This window comes from Panthera pardus, unplaced genomic scaffold (assembly GCF_024362965.1).
Source record: "Panthera pardus isolate Hobbes unplaced genomic scaffold, ASM2436296v1 HiC_scaffold_18, whole genome shotgun sequence".
NCBI lineage: Eukaryota > Metazoa > Chordata > Mammalia > Carnivora > Felidae > Panthera > Panthera pardus.
In genome coordinates this window covers 8,983,139-9,007,458 of record NW_026526743.1, presented here as the reverse complement: position 1 = coordinate 9,007,458, position 24,320 = coordinate 8,983,139, and the positions used below count along the sequence as shown (strand labels likewise).

The 24,320-nt window shown below is 41.9% G+C and overlaps 1 protein-coding gene across 1 annotated transcript; it reads right to left on the bottom strand.

The window, feature by feature from the left end:
• Positions 1–782: 782 nt before the first annotated feature.
• On the bottom strand, positions 783–7,705 carry LOC128778089 (KRAB domain-containing protein 5-like). Its single transcript, XM_053906470.1, has 4 exons — positions 7,633–7,705; positions 6,461–6,597; positions 1,499–1,625; positions 783–1,002 (listed from the first exon to the last, which is right to left on the bottom strand). The coding sequence occupies exons 1-4, from the start codon at positions 7,703–7,705 to the stop codon at positions 893–895; spliced, it is 447 nt and encodes a 148-aa protein (XP_053762445.1). The 3' UTR covers positions 783–892.
• Positions 7,706–24,320: the final 16,615 nt, after the last annotated feature.

Below are 24,320 nucleotides of genomic sequence, written 5' to 3'. Positions count from 1 at the left end.
GGGATGGTGGGAGGGAGGGAGAAACCAAGCACCATCTGGGCTGTCAGCCCAGAACCCTATGTGGGGCTTGAACTCAGAAACCCTGAGATCATGCCCTGAGCCAAACCAAGAGTTGGACTCTTAACCAACTGACTCACCCAGGCATCCTGAACTTTCTTTCTTTCTTTTTTTTTAATATTAATTTTTGAGAAACAGAGAACATGTGCCAGATGGACAGAGAGGCAAAGGATCCCAAATGGGTTCTCCACTGACAGCAGAGAGGCTGATGCAGGGCTCAAATTCAAACTGTCAGATCATGGCTTGAGCTCAACCCAGACGCTTAACCAACTGAGCCAACTAGGCACCCCAAGAAATGAACTTTTGAAGCGAAACAAAGAACGAGATTTCCTCATATTAGGGAGTTGCTTTATCACCTGATGTGATTACTGGGTCTGTATTTTGTATGATTAAAATGAAAGCCACCTTAATCCTGGAAAGGATCAACCCGAAAACTTGTGATGTCTCCCTCTGGCGTTCCTGAGATTTCTGCACCTCACCTCAAGGTGCCCACCACTATCCTGACACACTTCACACAAGAAGCAAAACAGAAGTCAGAAATGCATTGGCGTACAGTTCCTCAGAAATACAGAGATTTCCGCAAGACCTCAAAGCAAATGGAGAACCAATTAGATTATGGAGGACCTCACTGTGGATGTGAAGAACCCTCCGTGGGACTGAAGGAGAATCCTTACAGAATGGAAAGCTTGGTATGATGGAAAGCAGATGTCCGATGTGAGAGGAAGAGACCTGAAACTGGCCTTTTCAACCTAATTTCCATTCAAGGAGAGCTGCTCAACCACATTCTGAGGTCCAATTCCTCCTTCACGACTGGACCTCAGCTCTGTCATCCGCTTCATTTCCACCTACCTGGGTGTGTAGCTACTGTCTCCTTTCTCCTCACGGCCCAGACATCCTTCTTGTGTTCCAAAAAGATGACCAGGTCTGGCTTTGACACAACAAGACCTGTTTATTAGAAAAACAGAATATGAGTGTGGTTGGAGATTCTAACTTCTGATCCACTATTGTGCTTAGTAGAGCAGAGAGGACAGAGTAGAAGCTAGAAAATGATTTCCCAAATGCTGTGGCCCAACAACCCCTTTAGAACATGCAGGACAAATTTTCCATGTTCAGATCTTGACCTTCACTTCCGAGGACTACCATGACAATAATGAGTACAAATTGGTATTTAAGACAAAAGAGATACCGTTTTATGCCACTTAGCCTTTAGAATTGTCATTAATGTACAGAAATGATAATGTTACCCTAAGGAAGGGAAGGTAAAGCTGAAAAGGAAACACCATGAAGATTTTTCTGTACATCCACAAACCCATACTTCTTTCCCTGACTGCAGGGATCTGAATCCCAGTCATGCAAAGAGGAAGATTCCAAGAGACAGTCTTCAAGGGAAGGAACAAATCCCTGAGTATGGTTTGGGAAACGTGGAAGGAGTTATCCTCACCCAAGAAATGGAGGTGTCCGTAGTTCTCTAACATCACATCCCTGTACAGTTCCCACTGACTGTGGTTCAGGCACCTCAACTCTTTCTGAGAAAATTCTATGGCCACATCCCTGAATGTCAGCAATCCCTGCAATAAAAAACACACTTATCAAGTGGCCACAGGCAGAGTTCATAATGCTAGGTCAAATGAAAGAGGCAGTTAATGTCACCAGCCGGACTGCAAGACCTGACTTTAATGCTTGTGCTTGTACCTACCCATCTTAGTTCCACACTTTACTTAACCTCTTTTTCTATCTTATCTTTTACTTCACAAAAAACACCCCATGGGTATAGTCTCCTGTAGTGGAAACAGAAACCATCCAACAAAAGGTAATGACTGCCCTGAGGAAGAGTTTGGATGGGCTCAGTTGGAGATTAACCCCTGACTCACACCTAAGCAAATGCATAATAGACTAAACTACGGAGTGAGTACAGTTACCTTCATCTCATACATACATTTTATTTTAAATCTTATGTCTTTGAGTGAGATAGAGCGTGCCCAAGTGGGGGTGGGGCAGAGAGAGAGAGACAGAATCCCAACCAGGGTCCATGCTCAGAGTGGAGCCTGATCTCAGGACTTTCATCCTGACCTGAGCCTAAGTTAAGAGTAGGACGCTCAATGGACTCAGCCAACCAGGAGCTCCCTTTTACCTCATTATAATGCTAAAATCCCACCCAAGGAGGAGCACAAACCTCATTTCCTATGAAATATGCAGAGTACGTACACAACTGTTCTCTTAAGGCTTATGTGCAACCTTATACTCCACTTGACATAAGATGATGGCCTCCCCTTTCTGAATATCCACGCTAACCCTAAATGAAAGGACACCATTCCCCCTTCCTCCGTGAGTATCTGATTTGCATCTTCCTCCCTGTGATTTCCTTGTTTCTTGTAAATCATTTTTCCTTTGCTCACATCCTCACCTGGTATAGTTTTTTTGTGATCCACCAACGACTGAACTTCTGTTAGTTCAGTTAGATCAGGAGAACTGGTTCTGGCTTAGGTGAGGTTCCTGCTTGATGAGGTAAGATTATTTGTCACCCAGTAGTATTCTCTAGCATATTCTTTACCTTGGAGGTAAGAACCTTTATAAATACTGTTTTTATTCAAGAGAATTTTTAAAAAGAAGGCATCAACACAGGCATATACATTTTGAATACTGTATTTACATCATACACCTAAATGACACCTAAAATATACGGAGGGGCCCCTAACCAAATGATCATAGCAGGTGTCAAACCTGAAGAATGATGGAAAGAAGGTATGCACACAGAATTGATCACCTTTATACATTCCATGCTCACATCCATAAATATTCAAAGAAGTTGTATAGATATTAAATGTAGAAAAGTATACTGGTGACTAGGAAACATTTTCAATGAAGGACACCTGGGTGGTTCAGGTGGTTAAGTGTCCACCTCCTGACTTTGGCTCAGGTCATGATTTCACAGTTCACCAGTTCAAACCCCACCTCAGGCTCTGTGCTGACAGTCTGGAGCTGGCTAGGGATTCTCTCTCTCTGCCCCTGCCTCTCTCTTCCTCAAAAACAAACAAAATATTTTCAGTGACATGAAACTCATAAAACTAATTGTAGATAATGGTGCTTAGGTCTTTTACTCACACTATCAACACAAACACACATTAAGATACAAATACAACAGTTATTTCTGACTCTAGTATGATGAGGGATACAATCAGAAAAATTTTCACCTTTAGGACAGAAAGCTAACATACAGTTGTATTATATGGGCATTCATCAAATAAAGGCTGGTTCCTACATTTTTCTTTAAGTTTATTTATATTGTGAAAGAGAGCGTGGGTAAGCACGGTGTGAAAGGTGGAGAGGCAAAGAGAGGGAGAGAACCCCAAGCTGTGTCTTCAGGCTCCAGGCTGTGACTGAGCCACCTAGGTATCCCTGGTTATTACATTTTTACAGGGTCTCATGACAACAGGGACATGTCACCACTGCTTCATATTGAACTGAATGGTAAGCACCAGAGAAATCTTGCAGAAGCAGTTTTACACGTAGAAATTTAAAGAAACATTTGTGATTGAACACTCTGTGCACCTACCATCCCCTTGAACATATAAGCTTCATGCAACCAAAGTACAGTTCTTTCTGCCCCCGGGTCCTGCCCTGTGCTACACTTCAATAAACTATCTGGCACTACAGAGTATCTCAAGAGTTGTCTTGACCATAGTACTCCATGTTCTGCTAATATAGTTTTTATTTGAAAGCTTTTTTATTTTTTTTTTATTTTTTTTTTATTTTTTTTTTAAATTTTTTTTTTTTTCAACGTTTATTTATTTTTGGGACAGAGAGAGACAGAGCATGAACGGGGGAGGGGCAGAGAGAGAGGGAGACACAGAATCTGAAACAGGCTCCAGGCTCTGAGCCATCAGCCCAGAGCCTGATGCGGGGCTTGAACTCACGGACCGTGAGATCGTGACCTGGCTGAAGTCGGACGCTTAACCGACTGCGCCACCCAGGCGCCCCTGAAAGCTTTTTTAAATTTTATTTTTTAATTAATTATTACTAAGGAGAGAGAGATAGAGACAGGGAGAGAGAGAATACCAGGAGGGGCAGAGAGAGAGGGAGAGAGAAATGGAGAGGCATGGCTCCTGTTCACCTGATGCTGGGCTCCAGCTCAGGACTGGTGAGATCATGACCTGAGTGGAAGTCCCACGCTTAATGAACTGAGCCATGCACATGCCCCTCGTTGAAAGCTTTATTTCATTCATCATTTGTGCTGTTTTATTTCAGGATTTTAAGACACTCAAACATGGTAATTCTTGGTACTATGTGATTCTTCTTTCTTTTTCTGAAATACACAGAAGTAAATAGAGTATGCATGTGTCATGACTATGCAGCAAAACAAAAAGCTACAGGATGAAGGTCTGACTCATTGAGAACCTCGATGTAGAGGTCATTACATCTACTACACAACAATGAGGGTATCATTGTCCGGTGGGGACTAATGTGAGGTGGGCCAGGAGACAATGTTCAAGGAAATAGTCTTCAGCCATTTTGGTAAATGAGGCTGTTTGTGTAAAAGCACAGGGACAGGATCTGCGGGAAGAATGAGCTGCAGGGAGATTGAGAGGAGCTGTTGATTATATACTTTAAGTTGGGGGCGGGGGGAAGAAATATAAGTTTCTACAGGGATTTCCTATGTTAAAGAAGACTTCCAGGACCTGGAATTCTGTCTAGGGTAAAGCTAAGCTTGCTGTTTGCCTCTAGGAAAGCATCAACATTAAAGCAGTTGTGAATTCCTTTAGGGATTTCTTCCTTGGCCAGTCTCGAGTATTTCTGCAGGGCTTGTAAGTTGTGAGAAATTTTAATTTTATCCACATTGCTTTTGCATTTGTCCTCCTCCTCAGAAACTACAATGGAGGGAGGGGTGCCTGGATGGCTCAATCAAGCTTCTGACTTTTGAATTAGGCTGAGGTCAAGACGTCTTGATTTGTGAGTTCGAGCCCCGTGTCCCACTCAGTGCTGACCCTGTGTCACCTACTTGGGACTTGGCTCTCTCTTGGCCACTCCCCTGTGCACGCTCTCTCTCTCTCTCTCTCTCAAAATAAACTTAAAAACTTAAAAGAAAAAAAGCTACAAGGTAAAACAAATACAAGAAAAGAGAAACTAGGAGAAAGATATTTCCAGTTTAAATGTGATGGTGTCTGGAAATTGGTCAGGGAATCTGGCTGAAATCATTACAACTGATGAGAAAAATATGAACATTACAGGGGAGGAATCTGGCAGAGAGCACAAACCCAAGTAATAGAAGATAACATCAGCTGTAAGGAAACAAATGGATATCAGTGCCTAAGGCACACCTCAGGACACGGGATCGCCGGTGTGCTCTTGTGACCCCAAACAGTAAATCACAATATAAACAAGTTAAGGACACAGTGGATTTATACAGACTTTATCGTATATACTTGTCGTGTCCTGGAATATCTAGGATATCTTAAAGTAGCTTTTCCACATCCTCAAGAGCAGGAACATTCTAAGTTATTCTGTGCCTCATATCCATCTTGTGTATTTGTGCATTTTCATAATCCTCCTCTACCCGGGGCACAGAAAGCATTCAGATAAGACCTACACGGGAATGGTTTTCCTTGATTGGTATCCCAGGACCAGACCCCATCAGCAACAGGACAGTTGGCCTCAACACCTTCCTCTCTGGATCTGTCACAAAGGGACTATTTTCAATACTTGTAGGAATTTAATTCAAAGTGACAACTGCTGTTGCCCTACTAGAAGCCAGGTTGGAGAAAAGGGAGAGAGGTCTCTGGGATATAGGGGAGGAGTGTTCTGAAGACATAACCTGGAATATCATTTCTGAAATGTTAATAATTAGGGGAAAATCTGGGGCACCTGGGTGGCTCAGACTGTTTACAGTCGACTGTGGCTCAGGTCATGGTCTCACGGTCTGTGAGTTCGAGCCCCACATCCGGCTCTGTGCTCAGAGCCTGGAGCCTGTTCCAGATTCTGTGTCTCCCTCCTTCTCTGACCCTACCCTGTTCATGCTGTCTGTCTCTGTCTCAACAAAATAAACGTTGAAAAAAATTTAAAAAAAATTAGGTGAAAACCTAAAGCAGAACCATAAGAACTAAACAAATAAAACCATTGGTATTTAAAATTTTTTCATTTAGAGAGAGAGAGAGAGCGAGAGAGAGCGAGCATGCATGCAAATGGAGGACAGGGACTCAGGTAGAGAGAGAAAATCTTAGGTAGGCTCCAAGCTCAGAAGGAACCCTGATGCAGGGCTGGATAGCAGGTCCCTGGGATCAAGACCTGAGCCTAAATCAAGAGTCATATGCTCAACTGAATGAACCACCCAGGTGCCCTGCAATTTCTACATGCATGGATTATCCTGAAAACAAGGTGACAGGTCCTCTTGCAATGGACCGAAGCTTACCTGAGAATTGGCCATTGCTCCTTTCCTCTCCTCTTCAAGAGTTTTATCAGAAGATTTTTGTGGAGAAATCCCAGCTGAAGTGGGAGCAAGTGCCTTTAAAGCCACCACTGCAACCTCTTCACCAGTAACCTGGTCACCTGCAGGCAGGGCTTTGAAATGCAAAAAAGACCCAAGTTCCTCATCATTTGTGTCAGGAGCTATTCAGAAACTATGGTGTCCCACGTGGAGACCAGCCTCTGAGTTTCCTGTCTCTGCTTTCAGGGGGCCTCCCCTCCCACAGAAGCTCACAAATTCTGCTTGAGCATAGGAACAGTGTGTTACATGGACCTGACCCTCCCCATCCCCTGTACTGGAGACCCTTGAGCCAAAGCCTGCACTCAACTCTGATAACTTAATGGGAAGCCTTTCAGCTTAACTCTGGCTTCCCTTAGCATTTAGTTGGAAAACATAGGGTTCAGTAGGGAGAATGGGAACCATTAGGACCTGAGGCCCCTGGGTGGGGAAAACACATTTTGGAACAATGCTGAGAATGTCTGACTACCGAAAACCCCCTTAGCTGTCAGGTTCCTCTTAAGAATGGACAGACACCACCTATTCCCCATCAGGAATTTGACTAAAGACCTAACTAAAAACCAGCAGTAGATGATAAAACTTAAAACCCACAAGGAGCAATAAGGCCATAGACCACCCCTCCTGCAATGGAAATGAGCCAATAAGGAAGGGACAACCCAGCACCTGGAGTTGTTAATCCAGTACGCGTAGGACTTGAGAAGGAACAAGGGGGAAGGGAAGAGGGAGAGACCAGAACCTTATACCACAAAGGCCCTTGCCTATTGTCACTGGTATTCACATTCCAATGCCCCCTCTCTGTAAAGATAGCTTTCCTACTACTCTTCCTCTGTTATACTATAATAAAGTTTTGCCTGTTGCTCATTTTGTGTCCACCTCTTTATTCTTTGATTCGGTGAGAAAACAAATCCCTGAATCCTAAGTTGATGCAAAAAAATCCCATACAGAATCCCATGGAGCACTTCACTAAAACAACACTGTTGTTTCCACCCACACCAGTTGAGGGAATCTGAGGGGGAGGGTAGCAGCAATGATTACTAATGCAAACTCCACACAGGATCCTTTTGGGAAGCATTTGGGAAGTGAGCAAGGAAAACAGTAACCATGGGTATGGTTATTGTCCTGATTTGAATCCATGCCTTCTCCACTGATCAGAGTTTCTGCAAATTTACACATTCTCCTCCTTTCTGCTTCTCAGAAGGACACACGTTTACAAATGGAGCTTTCCCTGATACATGCGAATGAGCAAGTTTTCGGGTGATAGTGGGGTGGTCCAGAGCGATGGCCAAGAAAGAATTCTTGAAGACATTTTCCATTGGCATGGAAGATCTTTTTCCACACCTGTGCTTTCAGCCTGAGTGTGTTCCTACAGCTGAAGTGAGTCTCTTGAAGGCAGCACATATCCTTCATTTGTGTACTTCTTTCCTTTCAGTCAATTTATCTTTTGGATGGAGAATTTAGTCCCTCTATATTTAAAGTACGTATTGACACAGGTATGGATGGAGTTACTCTTGTCATTGTTTTCAATGTTTTTAGCTATTGTAGAATTACTTGCCCCTTTCTTATCTATTTGGTCTTTTTCTTTGTGATTTGTTGATTTTGTAGAGTGGTGTACTTCTATTCCTTTCTCTTTATGTTTTGTGTGTCTACTACAGGTTTTGCTTTGTGGTTACCAGGAGGCTTTAAGGAGACATCTTATAAAAATCTATTTTGTTAACACCTTAATTTTGCATAACAGAATACTTTGAAACAGAAAAACATCAAAGAGACACAGTTTGTGACACTGGCCCACAACAGCTACTCACCCTTCCTGACACTCCTTGGCAACACTGTGTGGAAACAGTTACCTCTCATCAGGAGGTGAAAACACAGGAGTGACCTCTATGTTCAGTGATCTGGCTTTTTTGCAGGTGCCTGAGGGACTTATTTCTGTCATGAAGGACGTGGAAGCAGAGAGAATGAGGGCACCCGCTGGATGCACTGTGATGGCTGCTCAGACAACAGGTGAGCTTTTGTTTACACACTGGAGAGACTACAGAGCTGAGGACAACAGAGGAAGGTATCATGGGCTCTAAAGAAGTAACTATACTTCCGTAAACTGGGAAATTCCAAAAATTCAGACATTACCAATTACTTGTGTTCTCCTGTACAAACAAGTTCGTAAGCCTAAACCCAGAGTTTGTTTTCTTAAATTCACTAATCTCAACAAAAGACCACAAGGCCATAAAGAAATAGAAGAACTTGTTTCACTCACAGGAATGAAATAAATCTCCAAAACTGACCTTGAATTAATCAGGAAGTATTAATGGTATGACCAAGAATTCAAGAAGAAAACATCATAAAGATGCCCATGGAGGAAGAAGAGAAAACAGACAGGTAACTAAATGAGAGCAGAAAAACTATGCATGACCAAAATGTAACCCCAAAGAGGCAAAGTATAAGAAACAATCACCCAGAATTTGGGAGCTCAAGTGGAGAATCTTTGAATTTAAAAATATACTAAGGAGTCAGCAACAGACTTGATCAAGCACAAGAAAGAACTGGGCAACCTGGAGACCCCTTGTTTTAAATTACCTAAGAGGACCAAAGAAAAATGTGGAAAAGAAGAAAGTCTCAGGACACATGGGACACCTACAAGTGGACCAATGTGTACATTATGGGGACCCCATAAAGAGAGCAGAGTGAAAGGGGGGCAGCGAGTTTCCATGAAGAACTAAAGGCTTGTAGTTCCCCTATATGTGGAAAGGAGAGGCAAGTTCACAAGCACAGTAAATTCACAGTAGGATAAGTATCAATGGCAGGAGATGGGTGAGGGACAGTGCTTGGTGATGGCTATTAAGGAAAGCACTTGTTATGATGAGCACTGTATGCAAATGATGAGCCACTGAATGAATTATACTGAAATCAATATTGCACTGCCTATTACCTAATTAAAATTTAAATAAAAATTGAAGGAAAAAAGACAGGACATGAACACAGTTGTAATTAACGGACCAAATGACCAGTGAAAAGAGAATTTTGAAAAGCTTGACAAAGGCAACTTATCTTGTACAAGAGAGCTCCTACAAGATTGTTAGTGGGGTTCTCGGTAGATGTTATAGAAAGAAAAGCATTGAACGATGTATTCAAATACTGAAAGATCAAAAAATATCCACCAAGAATACCCTACCTGGCACAGCTATTTTCCATGCATGTAGAAATGAAGACTTTGCCAAGGCAAAACCCCTCTAAGTTTATCAGCAGATCTGTCCTACAAGAAATGTTTTTTTAAACTTTTTTTAAAAATGTTTTTATTTATTTTTGAGACAGAGAGAGGCAGAGCATGAGCAGGGAGGGGCAGAGAGAGAGGGAGACACAGAATCCGAAGTAGGCTCCAGGCTCCATGCTGTCAGCACAGAGCCCGACGCGGGGCTCGAACTCACAGACTGTGAGATCACGACCTGAGCCGAAGCTGGACGCTCAACCGACTGAGCCACCCAGGCACCCTACAGGAAATGTTAAAGAAAGTCCTTCTAGGGGCACCTGGGTGTGTCGGTTTGTCAAGTATCCAACTTTGGCTCAAGTCATGTTCTCACGGTTCGTGACTTCAAGACCTGTGTTACTATCTTGCTGACGACTTAGTGCCTGGAGCCTGCTTCAGATTCCGTCTCTGTGTCTCTCTCAAGATATAAATAAACATTAAAAATTTTTTTAAAAAAGTCCTCATTGAGCTGAAAAGATTCTAAACAGTAACTGAAAACACATGATAACCTAAAGCTCTGAGAAGTATAAATGTTTACACAATTATAGACCTGTAGTGTTGTAACAAGGTAGGACAAGTCACATTTATTTCTGCTACAGTCTTTTTCTTAAATCAAAGCATAAAAATCAAATCTAGGTAATAATATATGCAATATAAAAATAGAATTTGTAATGTCATCAATATAAAGTGGGTGCAGATGCAGAGATGATAAGTAGAAGAATTTGTATAAAGTTGGCACTCTCGGCTTAAAACAGTGTGTTAGGGGCATGAAGGTGGCTCATTCGGTTATGTGTGCAATTCCTGATTTCAGTTAAGGCATGGTCTCCCATTTTGGGAATTCATGTCCTGAGTTGAGGGTTGTCCAGTGGCTCATTCGGTTAAGTGTTGGACTTCAGCTCAGGTCATGATCTCGGGGTTCATGAGTTTGAGCCCTGCATTGGGCTCTATGCTAACAGCAAGGAGCCTGGAGATCCAGATTCTGTGTCTCCCTCCCTCTCTGCCCCTCCCCTACATGGACTTGGTCTCTCTCTGAGGAATAAATAAACATTAAAAAAAAAAAAATCAAGCCCTGTGTTGAGCTCTGCACTAGCAGCATGTATAAAATTTTGTTATACCTTTAAGATGCTTTAAGTAATCTCTAAGGTAACTGGAATGAAAGTACATACAGACATTACATTCACCAATAAATACATGATGAAATTAATTCTATTAGCATGATAACTCACCTAAACAGGATACAACATTCATTTACCACTAATCAAGGAAAGAAATACACAAGATGAGTCACAAGTACGCACAGGTAATATTGCTACAAGTACATAGATACTTTTATTAGCGAAGGGCATAAAGCTGATCTTATCTGAGTTAGACTTACTCACGTCCAAAAACATTAGGAATTGAAAATTGTCACCCTATCGGGCACCTGGGTGGCTCAGTCGGTTGGGCAATGAACTTCCTTCAGGTCATGATCTCACAGATAATGAGTTTGAGCCCCACATCGGGCTCTGTGCTGACAGCTCAGAGCCTGGAGCCTGCTTCACATTCTGTGTCTCCCTCTCTCTCTGTCCCACCCCCACTCACATTCTCTCTCTCTCTCTCACCTTCAAGAGTGAAATAAGACATAAAAACAAAATTAAAAAGGAAATTGAGACCCTAAAACAAAATACAAAGGTAAAAGCAAAATCCCACCTAAATAATGCTGTGGAAAGTTCCATACAAAAGGAAGCACATTATTATGGAATTGCAAGACCAGACAAAATGTAACCCAAAAATTTCTACATAAAAATGATGAAGTATTTAAAAGAGGCCCATGATAAATGTAGATATTTTTTAAAGCTTATTTTGAGAGAGAATGCTCTCCTAAAGCAGAGGAGAAACAGAGAAAGAGAGAGAAAGAAAGAATCCCAAGCAGGCTCCACGGTGTCAGCTCAGAGCCCAATGCAGTCCTCAGACTCATGCATTGTGAGATCATGACCAGAGCCCAGGCACCCCTAGCTATAGCTCTAATTTTCAACTGTGACTGTGTACCCATGAAAAAGGAACATTTTCAATTACAGGCATGTGTTCACGGGCATTATAATTGTCAAGAATGTTCCTTAAAATCAACCATGGAAACCTCTAATGAAAACTTTTGTGAATTAAGCACTTAAGACATTAAATAATGTGTTATGTTAATAGATTCCTCCTATCACACAGATTTCAGGGTGTAATCCATTGTTCATTTTTTTAATGTTTATGTATCTTAGAGAGAGAGAGAGAGAGAGCACACGCCAGGGAGACTTAGAGAGAGAGGCAGACACAGAATCTGAAGCAGGCTCTGGGCTGTGTGAGATCTCAGCACAGAGCCAGACATGGGGCTCAAAGTCACAAACCCAAGATCATTTCCTAAGCTGAAGTTGAAGGCTTAACCAACTGAGCTACGCAGGTCCCCTATAATCCATTCTTTAGAATCAAGCAAACAAAAACCTTTCATTTCTTTTTTGTGAATGTTTAAAAAGTTTGAGAGAGAAAGGCAGGGAGGGAGGGAGGGTGGGAGACGGAGAGAGAGAAGGGAATTCAAGCGGGCTCCACACTGGGTACAGAACTGGACTTAGGGCTTAAATTCAAACCATGAAGTCATGACCTGAGTTGAAATCAAGAGTCAGATGCTCAACCCTCTGAACCACCCAAGTGCCCCAAAACCTTTCATTTCTAAATAAACAAACACAATCAAAAATGTAAAATAGGCCAACATTCGCTTTATAAAAAAAATCTTTGGTATTAAATTCAGATACATTCTGAGTAAAGTAAATAAATAAGCGATTTTCTCTGACGTGACATTACATTTATAATTAACTCTTTTTCTAAACATAGGACGTTTCCTAATTGTCTGCCTCACTTCTTATAAAACAAATGCCCATGGTATATCAGGACTTTTGATATAATAGATCATAAAGGAATCTCCTATACAATGACTCAGAGTGAAACCATATGACAAAGTCACAGGGACTTCATATTATACAAGATACATTCATAGAAGGATTCAATTAAGAAATAAAGTAACAATTGAGACTTTCTTATAGGCTGTGAGTTTTCACTTCTAAATATCCTAGCTCCCCTATGGCATTAATTTAAATAGAATTATATGAAAATAATAGGTGCTTTACATTATTTCACCATTGAGGAATGCAAAACATTGAGTGGAAATTTCTTATTTTACTTAATACAAAGAAAATGAAAGTTTATTTAGACAGAGAGATAAAGAACAGTGTGGAAAGGGCAGAGAGAGAGAGAGCGAGCGAGCGGGGGGGGGGGGGTGGGGAGGGAGAAACCAAGCACCATCTGGGCTGTCAGCCCAGAACCCTATGTGGGGCTTGAACTCAGAAACCCTGAGATCATGCCCTGAGCCAAACCAAGAGTTGGACTCTTAAACAACTGAGTCACCCAGGCATCCTGAACTTTCTGGGTTTTTCTTTAATATTAATTTTTGAGAAACAGACATCATGTGCCAGACGGACAGAGAGGCAAAGGATCCCAAATGGGTTCTCCACTGACAGCAGAGAGGCTGATGCAGGGCTCAAATTCAAACTGTCAGATCATGGCTTGAGCTCAACCCAGACGCTTAACCAACTGAGCCAACCAGGCACCCCAAGAAATGAACTTTTGAAGTGAAACAAAGAACGAGATTTCCTCATATTAGGGAGTTGCTTTATCACCTGATGTGATTACTGGGTCTGTATTTTGTATGATTAAAATGAAAGCCACCTTAATCCTGGAAAGGATCAACCCGAAAACTTGTGATGTCTCCCTCTGGCGTTCCTGAGATTTCTGCACCTCACCTCAAGGTGCCCACCACTATCCTGACACACTTCACACAAGAAGCAAAACAGAAGTCAGAAATGCATTGGCGTACAGTTCCTCAGAAATACAGAGATTTCCGCAAGACCTCAAAGCAAATGGAGAACCAATTAGATTATGGAGGACCTCACTGTGGATGTGAAGAACCCTCCGTGAACTGAAGGAGAATCCTTACAGAATGGAAAGCTTGGTATGTTGGAAAGCAGATGTCCGATGTGAGAGGAAGAGACCTGAAACTGGCCTTTTCAACCTAATTTCCATTCAAGGAGAGCTGCTCAACCACATTCTGAGGTCCAATTCCTCCTTCACGACTGGACCTCAGCTCTGTCATCTGCTTCATTTCCACCTACCTGGGTGTGTAGCTACTGTCTCCTTTCTCTTCATGACCCAGACATCCTTCTTGTGTTCCAAAAAGATGACCAGGTCTGGCTTTGACACAACAAGACCTGTTTATTAGAAAAACAGAATATGAGTGTGGTTGGAGATTCTAACTTCTGATCCACTATTGTGCTTAGTAGAGCAGAGAGGACAGAGTGGAAGCTAGAAAATGATTTCCCAAATGCTGTGGCCCAACAACCCCTTTAGAACATGCAGGACAAATTTTCCATGTTCAGATCTTGACCTCCACTTCCGAGTACTACCATGACAGTAATGAGTAGAAATCGGTATTTAAGACAAAAGAGATACCGTTTTATGCCACTTAGCCTTTAGAATTGTCATTAATGTACAGAAATGATGATGTTACCCTAAGGAAGGGAAGGTAAAGCTGAAAAGGAAACACCATGAAGATTTTTCTCTACATCCACAAACCCATACTTCTTTCCCTGACTGCAGGGATCTGAATCCCAGTCATGCAAAGAGGAAGATTCCAAGAGACAGTCTTCAAGGGAAGGAACAAATCCCTGAGTATGGTTTGGGAAACGTGGAAGGAGTTATCCTCACCCAAGAAATGGAGGTGTCCGTAGTTCTCTAACATCACATCCCTGTACAGTTCCCACTGACTGTGGTTCAGGCACCTCAACTCTTTCTGAGAAAATTCTATGGCCACATCCCTGAATGTCAGCAATCCCTGCAATAAAAAACACACTTGTCAAGTGGCCACAGGCAGAGTTCATAATGCTAGGTCAAATGAAAGAGGCAGTTAATGTCACCAGCCAGACTCCAAGACCTGACTTTAATGCTTGTGCTTGTACCCACCGATCTTAGTTCCACACTTTACTTAACCTCTTTTTCTATCTTATCTTTTACTTCACAAAAAACACCCCATGGGTATAGTCTCCTGTAGTGGAAACAGAAACCATCCAACAAAACGTAATGATTGCCCTGAGGAAGAGCTTGGATGAGCTCAGTTGGAGATTAACCCCTGACTCACACCTAAGCAAATGCAAAACCTTCATCTCATACATACATTTTATTTTAAATCTTATGTCTTTGAGTGAGATAGAGCATGCCCAAGTGGGGGTGGGGCAGAGAGAGAGAGAGACAGAATCCCAACCAGGGTCCATGCTCAGAGTGGAGCCTGACCTCAGGACTTTCATCCTGACCTGAGCCTAAGTTAAGAGTAGGACGCTCAATGGACTCAGCCACCCAGGAGCTCCCTTTTACCTCATTATAATACTAAAATCTCACCCAAGGAGGAGCACAAACCTCATTTCCTATGAAATATGCAGAGTATGTACACAACTGTTCTCTTAAGGCTTATGTGCAACCTTATACTCCACTTGACATAAGATGATGGCCTCCCCTTTCTGAATATCCACGCTAACCCTAAATGAAAGGACACCATTCCCCCTTCCTCCGTGAGTATCTGATTTGGAACTTCCTCCCTGTGATTTCCATGTTTCTTGTAAATCATTTTTGCTTTGCTCACATCCTTACCTGGTATAGTTTTTTTGTGATCCACCAACGACTGAACTTCTGTTAGTTCAGTTACATAGGAGAACTGGTTCTGGCTTAGGTGAGGTTCCTGCTTGATGAGGTAAGATTATTTGTCACCCAGTAGTATTCTCTAGCATATTCTTTACCTTGGAGGTAAGAACCTTTATAAATACTGTTTTTATTCAAGAGAATTTTTAAAATGAAGGCATCAACACAGGCATGTACATTTTGAATATTGTATTTACATCATACAGTACATGTGCTATCTATTTCTTAAATGGAAAGTTCTGGGGAGTGACAAATGTACTTAGCATATTCTAATATGAATTAGAATTTCACAACAGGACCTTGCGGATCTTGTTAAAATGCAGATACTGTTCAGGAGTTCTAAGATGGGGTAGATGTCTGCATTTCTAACGAGGCATTAGTCTATGGGCCAAGAGATACATATTTCAATAACGAAGAAGAACTCAAAGACAAGAACTTTTGGGGAACTTGGAACTGAATGGTATTCATAGCAACTATGGGTTCTACTAGAATAGCAAGAAAGGCAATAAACCTTTCCAAGCATTTCCTGGTTAGTAGAGAGCATTCACAGTTTTTCATAACTTATTGGAAAATAAATCATATTCTAAGACAACAGACACATTATTCTTCTATTTCCATGTGAATATTTTTTCAAGTATCCAACGTGGTAGGGATCAGGTTTTAACCCAGGTCATCTGACCTGGAATTGACCTAAAATGACACCTAAAATATACGGAGGGGCCCCTAACCAAATGATCATAGCAGGTGTCAAACCTGAAGAATGATGGAAAGAAGGTATGCACACAAAATTGATCACCTTTATACATTCCATGCTCACATCCATAAATATTCAAAGAAGTTGTATAGATATTAAATGTAGAAAAGTATACTGGTGACTAGGAAACATTTTCAATGAAGGACACCTGGGTGGTTCAGGTGGTTAAGTGTCCACGTCTTGAATTCGGCTCAGGTCATGATTTCACCGTTCACCAGTTCAAACCCCACCTCAGGCTCTGTGCTGACAGTCTGGAGCTGGCTAGGGATTCTCTCTCTCTGCCCCTGCCTCTCTCTTCCTCAAATCAAACAAAACGTTTTCAGTGACATGAAACTCATAAAACTAATTGTAGATAATGGTGCTTAGGTCTTTTACTCACACTATCAACACAAACACACATTAAGATACAAATACAACAGTTATTTCTGACTCTAGTATGATGAGGGATACAATCAGAAAAATTTTCACCTTTAGGACAGAAAGCTAACATACAGTTGTATTATATGGGCATTCATCAAATAAAGGCTGGTTCCTACATTTTTCTTTAAGTTTATTTATATTGTGAAAGAGAGCGTGGGTAAGCACGGTGTGAAAGGTGGAGAGGCAAAGAGAGGGAGAGAACCCCAAGCTGTGTCTTCAGGCTCCAGGCTGTGACTGAGCCACCTAGGTATCCCTGGTTATTACATTTTTACAGGGTCTCATGACAACAGGGACATGTCACCACTGCTTCATATTGAACTGAATGGTAAGCACCAGAGAAATCTTGCAGAAGCAGTTTTACACGTAGAAATTTAAAGAAACATTTGTGATTGAACACTCTGTGCACCTACCATCCCCTTGAACATATAAGCTTCATGCAACCAAAGTACAGTTCTTTCTGCCCCCGGGTCCTGCCCTGTGCTACTTCAATAAACTATCTGGTACTACAGAGTATCTCAAGAGTTGTCTTGACCATAGTACTCCATGTTCTGCTAATATAGTTTTTATTTGAAAGCTTTTTTAAATTTTATTTTTTAATTAATTATTACTAAGGAGAGAGAGATAGAGAGAGACAGGGAGAGAGAGAATACCAGGAGCGGCAGAGAGAGAGGGAGAGAGAAATGGAGAGGCATGGCTCCTGTTCACCTGATGCTGGGCTCCAGCTCAGGACTGGTGAGATCATGACCTGAGTGGAAGTCCCACGCTTAATGAACTGAGCCATGCACATGCCCCTCGTTGAAAGCTTTATTTCATTCATCATTTGTGCTGTTTTATTTCAGGATTTTAAGACACTCAAACATGGTAATTCTTGGTACTATGTGATTCTTCTTTCTTTTTCTGAAATACACAGAAGTAAATAGAGTATGCATGTGTCATGACTATGCAGCAAAACAAAAAGCTACAGGATGAAGGTCTGACTCATTGAGAACCTCGATGTAGAGGTCATTACATCTACTACACAACAATGAGGGTATCATTGTCCGGTGGGGACTAATGTGAGGTGGGCCAGGAGACAATGTTCAAGGAAATAGTCTTCAGCCATTTTGGTAAATGAGGCTGTTTGTGTAAAAGCACAGGGACAGGATCTGCGGGAAGAATGAGCTGCAGGGAGATTGAGAGGAGCTGTTGATTATATACTTTAAGTTGGGGGCGGGGGGAAGAAATATAAGTTTCTACAGGGATTTCCTATGTTAAAGAAGACTTCCAGGACCTGGAATTCTGTCTAGGGTAAAGCTAAGCTTGCTGTTTGCCTCTAGGAAAGCATCAACATTAAAGCAGTTGTGAATTCCTTTAGGGATTTCTTCCTTGGCCAGTCTCGAGTATTTCTGCAGGTCTTGTAAGTTGTGAGAAATTTTAATTTTATCCACATTGCTTTTGCATTTGTCCTCCTCCTCAGAAACTACAATGGAGGGAGGGGTGCCTGGATGGCTCAATCAAGCTTCTGACTTTTGAATTAGGCTGAGGTCAAGACGTCTTGATTTGTGAGTTCGAGCCCCGTGTCCCACTCAGTGCTGACCCTGTGTCACCTACTTGGGACTTGGCTCTCTCTTGGCCACTCCCCTGCGCACGCTCTCTCTCTCTCTCTCTCTCAAAATAAACTTAAAAACTTAAAAGAAAAAAAGCTACAAGGTAAAACAAATACAAGAAAAGAGAAACTAGGAGAAAGATATTTCCAGTTTAAATGTGATGGTGTCTGGAAATTGGTCAGGGAATCTGGCTGAAATCATTACAACTGATGAGAAAAATATGAACATTACAGGGGAGGAATCTGGCAGAGAGCACAAACCCAAGTAATAGAAGATAACATCAGCTGTAAGGAAACAAATGGATATCAGTGCCTAAGGCACACCTCAGGACACGGGATCGCCGGTGTGCTCTTGTGACCCCAAACAGTAAATCACAATATAAACAAGTTAAGGACACAGTGGATTTATACAGACTTTATCGTATATACTTGTCGTGTCCTGGAATATCTAGGATATCTTAAAGTAGCTTTTCCACATCCTCAAGAGCAGGAACATTCTAAGTTATTCTGTGCCTCATATCCATCTTGTGTATTTGTGCATTTTCATAATCCTCCTCTACCCGGGGCACAGAAAGCATTCGGATAAGACCTACACGGGAATGGTTTTCCTTGATTGGTATCCCAGGACCAGACCCCATCAGCAATAGGACACTTGGCCTCAACACCTTGCTCTCTGGATCTGTCACAAAGGGACTATTTTCAATACTTGTAGGAATTTAATTCAAAGTGACAACTGCTGTTGCCCTACTAGAAGCCAGGTTGGAGAAAAGGGAGAGAGGTCTCTGGGATATAGGGGAGGAGTGTTCTGAAGACATAACCTGGAATATCATTTCTGAAATGTTAATAATTAGGGGAAAATCTGGGGCACCTGGGTGGCTCAGACTGTTTACAGTCGACTGTGGCTCAGGTCATGGTCTCGCGGTCTGTGAGTTCGAGCCCCACATCCGGCTCTGTGCTCAGAGTCTGGAGCCTGTTCCAGATTCTGTGTCTCCCTCCTTCTCTGACCCTACCCTGTTCATGCTGTCTGTCTCTGTCTCAACAAAATAAACGTTGAAAAAAATTTAAAAAAAAAGAGGTGAAAACCTAAAACAGAACCATAAGAACTAAACAAATAAAACCATTGGTATTTAAAATTTTTTCATTTAGAGAGAGAGAGAGCGAGAGAGAGCGAGCATGCATGCAAATGGAGGACAGGGACTCAGGTAGAGAGAGAAAATCTTAGGTAGGCTCCAAGCTCAGAAGGAACCCTGATGCAGGGCTGGATAGCAGGTCCCTGGGATCAAGACCTGAGCCTAAATCAAGAGTCATATGCTCAACTGAATGAACCACCCAGGTGCCCTGCAATTTCTACATGCATGGATTATCCTGAAAACAAGGTGACAGGTCCTCTTGCAATGGACCGAAGCTTACCTGAGAATTGGCCATTGCTCCTTTCCTCTCCTCTTCAAGAGTTTTATCAGAAGATTTTTGTGGAGAAATCCCAGCTGAAGTGGGAGCAAGTGCCTTTAAAGCCACCACTGCAACCTCTTCACCAGTAACCTGGTCACCTGCAGGCAGGGCTTTGAAATGCAAAAAAGACCCAAGTTCCTCATCATTTGTGTCAGGAGCTATTCAGAAACTATGGTGTCCCACGTGGAGACCAGCCTCTGAGTTTCCTGTCTCTGCTTTCAGGGGGCCTCCCCTCCCACAGAAGCTCACAAATTCTGCTTGAGCATAGGAACAGTGTGTTACATGGACCTGACCCTCCCCATCCCCTGTACTGGAGACCCTTGAGCCAAAGCCTGCACTCAACTCTGATAACTTAATGGGAAGCCTTTCAGCTTAACTCTGGCTTCCCTTAGCATTTAGTTGGAAAACATAGGGTTCAGTAGGGAGAATGGGAACCATTAGGACCTGAGGCCCCTGGGTGGGGAAAACACATTTTGGAACAATGCTGAGAATGTCTGAATACCGAAAACCCCCTTAGCTGTCAGGTTCCTCTTAAGAATGTAACAGACACCACCTATTCCCCATCAGGAATTTGACTAAAGACCTAACTAAAAACTGGTAGTAGATGATAAAACTTAAAACCCACAAGGAGCAATAAGGCCATAGACCACCCCTCCTGCAATGGAAATGAGCCCATCAGGAAGGGACAACCCAACACCTGGAGTTACTAATCCAGTAAGCGTAGGACTTGAGAAGGAACAAGGGGGAAGGGAAGAGGGAGAGACCAGAACCTTATACCACAAAGGCCCTTGCCTATTGTCACTGGTATTCACATTCCAATGCCCCCTCTCTGTAAAGATAGCTTTCCTACTACTCTTCCTCTGTTATACTGTAATAAAGTTTTGCCTGTTGCTCATTTTGTGTCCACCTCTTTATTCTTTGATTCGGTGAGAAAACAAATCCCTGAATCCTAGGTTGATGCAAAAAAATCCCATACAGAATCCCCTGGAGCACTTCACTAAAACAACACTGTTGTTTCCACCCACACCAGTTGAGGGAATCTGAGGGGGAGGGTAGCAGCAATGATTATTAATGCAAACTCCACACAGGATCCTTTTGGGAAGCATTTGGGAAGTGAGCAAGGAAAACAGTAACCATGGGTATGGTTATTGTCCTGATTTGAATCCATGCCTTCTCCACTGATCAGAGTTTCTGCAAATTTACACATTCTCCTCCTTTCTGCTTCTCAGAAGGACACACGTTTACAAATGGAGCTTTCCCTGATACATGCGAATGAGCAAGTTTTCGGGTGATAGTGGGGTGGTCCAGAGCGATGGCCAAGAAAGAATTCTTGAAGACATTTTCCATTGGCATGGAAGATCTTTTTCCACACCTGTGCTTTCAGCCTGAGTGTGTTCCTACAGCTGAAGTGAGTCTCTTGAAGGCAGCACATATCCTTCATTTGTGTACTTCTTTCCTTTCAGTCAATTTATCTTTTGGATGGAGAATTTAGTCCCTCTATATTTAAAGTACGTATTGACACAGGTATGGATGGAGTTACTCTTGTCATTGTTTTCAATGTTTTTAGCTATTGTAGAATTACTTGCCCCTTTCTTATCTATTTGGTCTTTTTCTTTGTGATTTGTTGATTTTGTAGAGTGGTGTACTTCTATTCCTTTCTCTTTATGTTTTGTGTGTCTACTACAGGTTTTGCTTTGTGGTTACCAGGAGGCTTTAAGGAGACATCTTATAAAAATCTATTTTGTTAACACCTTAATTTTGCATAACAGAATACTTTGAAACAGAAAAACATCAAAGAGACACAGTTTGTGACACTGGCCCACAACAGCTACTCACCCTTCCTGACACTCCTTGGCAACACTGTGTGGAAACAGTTACCTCTCATCAGGAGGTGAAAACACAGGAGTGACCTCTATGTTCAGTGATCTGGCTTTTTTGCAGGTGCCTGAGGGACTTATTTCTGTCATGAAGGACGTGGAAGCAGAGAGAATGAGGGCACCCGCTGGATGCACTGTGATGGCTGCTCAGACAACAGGTGAGCTTTTGTTTACACACTGGAGAGACTACAGAGCTGAGGACAACAGAGGAAGGTATCATGGGCTCTAAAGAAGTAACTATACTTCCGTAAACTGGGAAATTCCAAAAATTCAGACATTACCAATTACTTGTGTTCTCCTGTACAAACAAGTTCGTAAGCCTAAACCCAGAGTTTGTTTTCTTAAATTCACTAATCTCAACAAAAGACCACAAGGCCATAAAGAAATAGAAGAACTTGTTTCACTCACAGGAATGAAATAAATCTCCAAAACTGACCTTGAATTAATCAGGAAGTATTAATGGTATGACCAAGAATTCAAGAAGAAAACATCATAAAGATGCCCATGGAGGAAGAAGAGAAAACAGGTAACTAAATGAGAGCAGAAAAACTATGCATGACCAAAATGTAACCCCAAAGAGGCAAAGTAAGAAACAATCGCCCAGAATTTGGGAGCTCAAGTGGAGAATCTTTGAATTTAAAAATATACTAAGGAGTCAGCAACAGACTTGATCAAGCACAAGAAAGAACTGGGCAACCTGGAGACCCCTTGTTTTAAATTACCTAAGAGGACCAAAGAAAAGTGTGGAAAAGAAGAAAGACTCAGGACACATGGGACACCTACAAGTGGACCAATGTGTACATTATGGGGACCCCATAAAGAGAGCAGAGTGAACGAGGGCAGCGAGTTTCCATGAAGAACTAAAGTCTTGTAGTTCCCCTGTCTGTGGAAAGGAGAGGCAAGTTCACAAGCACAGTAAATTCACAGTAGGATAAGTATCAATGGCAGGAGATGGGTGACGGACAGTGTGCTTGGTGATGGCTATTAAGGAAAGCACTTGTTATGATGAGCACTGTAGCAAATGATGAGCCACTGAATGAATTATACTGAAATCAATATTGCACTGCATATTACCTAATTAAAATTTAAATAAAAATTGAAGGAAAAAAGACAGGACATGAACACAGTTGTAATTAACGGACCAAAATGACCAGTGAAAAGAGAATTTTGAAAAGCTTGACAAAGGCAACTTATCTTGTACAAGAGAGCTCCTACAAGATTGTTAGTGGGGTTCTCGGTAGATGTTATAGAAAGAATAGCATTGAACGATGTATTCAAATACTGAAAGATCAAAAAATATCCACCAAGAATACCCTACCTGGCACAGCTATTTTCCATGCATGTAGAAATGAAGACTTTGCCAAGGCAAAACCCCTCTAAGTTTATCAGCAGATCTGTCCTACAAGAAATGTTTTTTTAAACTTTTTTTAAAAATGTTTTTATTTATTTTTGAGACAGAGAGAGGCAGAGCATGAGCAGGGAGGGGCAGAGAGAGAGGGAGACACAGAATCCGAAGTAGGCTCCAGGCTCCATGCTGTCAGCACAGAGCCCGACGCGGGGCTCGAACTCACAGACTGTGAGATCACGACCTGAGCCGAAGCTGGACGCTCAACCGACTGAGCCACCCAGGCACCCTACAGGAAATGTTAAAGAAAGTCCTTCTAGGGGCACCTGGGTGTGTCGGTTTGTCAAGTATCCAACTTTGGCTCAAGTCATGTTCTCACGGTTCGTGACTTCAAGACCTGTGTTACTATCTTGCTGACGACTTAGTGCCTGGAGCCTGCTTCAGATTCCATCTCTGTGTCTCTCTCAAGATATAAATAAACATTAAAAATTTTTTTAAAAGTCCTTGTTGAACTAAAAAGATTCTAAACAGTAACTGAAAATACATGGTAACCAAAAGCTGAGAAGTATAAATATTTACACAATTATAGAAACCTGTAGTGTTGTAACAAGGTAGGACACGTCACATTTATTTCTGCTACAGTCTTTTTCTTAAATAAAAGCATAAAAATCAAATCTAGGTAATAATATATGCAATATAAAAATAGAATTTATGATGTCATCAACATAAAGTGGGTGCAGGTGCAGAGATGATATGTAGAAGAATTTGTATAAAATTGACACTATCGGCTTAAAACAGTGTCTTAGGGGCACGAAGGTGGCTCATTCGGTTATGTGTACAATTCCTGATTTCAGTTAAGGCATGATCTCCCAGTTTGGGAATTCAAGTCCTGAGGTAAGGGTTGATTCAGTGGCTCATTCGGTTAAGTGTTGGACTTCAGCTCAGGTCATGATCTTGGGGTTCATGAGTTTGAGCCCCACATCGGGCTCTGTGCTGTCAGCTCACAGCCTGGATCCTGCTTCAGATTCTGTGTCTCCCTCTCTCTCTGCCCCACCCCCACTCATATTCTCTCTCTTGCCTTCAAGAGTAAAATAAGATGTAAAAAAAAATTTTAAAAATTGTGACCCTAAAACAAAATACAAAGGTAATAGCAAAATCCCACCGAAATAATGCTGTGGAAAGTTCCATACAAAAGGAAGCACATTATTATGGAGTTGCAAGCCCAGACAAAATGTAACCCAAAAATTTCTACATAAAAATGATGAAGTATTTAAAAGAGGCCCATGATAAATGTAGATATTTTTTAAAGCTTATTTTGAGAGAGAATGCTCTCCTAAAGCAGAGGAGAAACAGAGAA